A 2,868-nucleotide genomic window follows, 5' to 3' on the forward strand; every position below is an offset into this window, starting at 1 on the left:
TTGATAAATATATGAATGATAAGGGCTAGCTTTAAGATTTTTCTCAATACTTTTAGTTTAGTTTAGAGGATGGAACAACCGAGATGGACCAATAGGTCCCATGTTGTCCCAGAACGTTATGTTATTCAGTTATGGTACAAATGTATTTTAATAAAAGCGATATTTGCCTAAATGAGATCCACACAACGGTTGGCTTTGCTTATAAAATTAAAATGAGTTAATAAGAAACCAAACTTCCATTATAACATCAGGATTAATGTTTTTGTTTCAGAATATACATCGTACAAACGGCCCCAAAATGCGGAGCTCGTTTTGTAGCAACGGGCCACTAACCACGACCCTCGGTTGGATTTCCTGTCTGAGAACAGTAATCACTAGAACACGTACGACCCATAGCTTAAGTAAATAAGCAAAGGGATGTCCCCCAGTGGCATAGCGGTATTTCTGCGAACTCACAAAGCTAGAAACGGGGCTTCGATACCAATGATGGGCAGAATACAAATAGCCCTTTATGTAGCTTTGTACTTAACTACAGACAGACAAAAAAGATAAAATTCTTCTTTTCATTTATTTATCTTTTTAATTCATCTTAAATTTAGTCTGTCATCTCCACATACCTATCATAGAGGGCCACAAATATGGCTGAGAACAGGAGTCAAGGGAGTGATAGATCTAATCAAGAAACTGTTGAGATAAGCAAAGACGAATATCCAGGAGACCATAAAGGACAGGAACCTAAAAATCTGCAAGATTTAGTGCAATGTGTAAATATTAGTATCACACTTTTGTTTAGTATTAATAACTAATATATAATTTTACAAGTTTCAAATATAACAATTGAACTTTTACTTTTAAATGACCAGTTCAACTTGGGTCGTACTAACGACGTAACGTTAAACTTAAAAGTTAAACATTTGAAAGGACCGAAAAAGAAGAGAATATAATTCATAAACTTTTAAAGGAAACGTGAAATATATTTTATCATGTTTCTCAATATTTTTCAAAAAAAAAACAAAATTAAAAACTTAGGAGCAGAACTTAGTGTTTTTATCTTTCTATTTTATCAAGCAAAAAAAAAAAAAACGAAGAGAAAAACCATAATATGTATTTCATATTTCCTCTAAGGATATATTTTTCTTCCTCTTTGATGCCATAATTTCCTTTTCAATAATTTTCAGTGTTTATTGCATCCTTTCACATTCAATATTCAGGGCAGCTGTTCCACTATGTAAGTATGTTAGCGTTACTGTTACTGAGTGTCAGTATGCAGTACAATAATATACCACAGAAAGCCACAACCATGTCAAGTTCAGCGTGTACTAGTATCTTGTAACAGCCATTTCCAGTTTTTTCAAACTGTCTACTGAATGTCAACTATATAAACTGACTGTTCTCAACTAAATAGCTCCTGAATTGTAGGAGTCATCAAATTAGTCAGGCTCCTCCCATTCCTAAATAGGAGTTAATGATATGGTGGAAAAAGGCTTTCAAATAAAGCAAATTCTAGCTGGTACTTTTTCTGAATATAATTGTTTAATCATAAAAGTTTGACATATTACTAGATAATTGCTTCTGATAAGAAAATGTTCTTTGTTATGCTAGAAAAAAATGTTGAATAAAAAATGCTTAATATTAGTACGTGACAGTAAACAATTCAGTTTAATTAAGGAAATGAAATTTAATTGGAAGGGATAATAAGTGCACAAAAAAAGATCACGGTTAAAGTAAATGTTTGGTTCCTTGGGGTCACTCTCTCACAACAACTCAAGATATGAAAAGCAAAAAATTGGGAAGTTAAAAAAAAAAAGGATAAGGAACCTGGTCCAGAAAATATTTCCCCAAGGGTTTCAAAGGAGGTTAAAGATTGGATATGTGAGCCACTTGTTACTATTTTTTGTCAGTCCTTAAATAGTGGGCAGGAACCAGAGGATTGAAATTTAGCTAATGTAACTCCTCTTTTCAAGGGAGGTGATAAAAATTGTCCCAGTAAATATAAATGCATTAGTCTTACATCAGTTGTGGGAAAAATTTTGGAAAGTCTGTTAAAAGATGCTTAGCAAAGTCATTTAACAAAGTTTAGAATTTTATTGGATAGTCAACATGGCTTCACTAAGGGAAAATCTTGCCTTACAAATCTCTTAACATTCTTTGAAAAAGTTACTGCTTATGTAGATCAGGGTAAGGGTGTAGATTTGGTGTATCTGAATTTTCTGAAAGCATTTGACAAGGTGCCACATAAAAGGCTTGTAAAAAAAATAGCTCTATAGGTGTGGGGGATAAGTTAGCAAATTGGATAGAAGAGTGGCTGGATGGAAGAAAGCAGAGAGTTGTTACAAATGGAGTTCAGTCAAACTGGATTAATGTCACAAATGGGGTACTTCAGGGCTCAGTCTTAGGCCCTTTGCTCATTTAGATTTACATCAATGACATAGATGAAGGAATAGTCAATAAATTACATAAATTTGCAGGTGATATTAAGGTATTGGGTGTTGCTAGTTGTGAAGAGGATGCTGCTGATTTACAAAAAGATTTAGATCATTTAGTGAATTGGTTAAATAAATGGCAGGTGGGTTTTAATTATAATAAATGCAAGATAATGCATGTGGGTTACCATAATTTGAATTATAAATATAATTTGGATGGGAATAACCATAACAGTGTTATGAAGGAAAGGGATCTTGGTGTAATAGTCGATCAGTCTCTAAAGCCATACAAGCATTGTGCTGTTGTTAGAGGTAGGGCAAATAGGATTTTAGGTTGTAACTATAGAAATATTTATTTCAAGTCTAAAGAGATTATACTTTCATTGTACAGGTCCCTGGTTAGGCCACATTTGGAATATTGTGTTCAGTCTTCGGCTCCTTACCT

The 2,868-nt window shown here is 33.4% G+C and overlaps 1 protein-coding gene across 1 annotated transcript in view; it reads left to right on the plus strand.

Moving 5' to 3' along the window:
- The first annotated feature begins 618 nt into the window (after positions 1–618).
- LOC106469325 (heat shock factor-binding protein 1-like) overlaps positions 619–2,868 on the plus strand; it is an 11,626-nt gene continuing 9,376 nt past the window's right edge. The window contains exon 1 of the mRNA XM_013929815.2: positions 619–764. Coding sequence (XP_013785269.1) covers positions 639–764 — 126 coding nt within the window. The 5' untranslated portion in view covers positions 619–638. The remainder of the gene's footprint in view (positions 765–2,868) is intronic.

This window comes from Limulus polyphemus, unplaced genomic scaffold, assembly GCF_000517525.1.
Source record: "Limulus polyphemus unplaced genomic scaffold, Limulus_polyphemus-2.1.2 Scaffold3427, whole genome shotgun sequence".
NCBI classification, from domain to species: domain Eukaryota; kingdom Metazoa; phylum Arthropoda; class Merostomata; order Xiphosura; family Limulidae; genus Limulus; species Limulus polyphemus.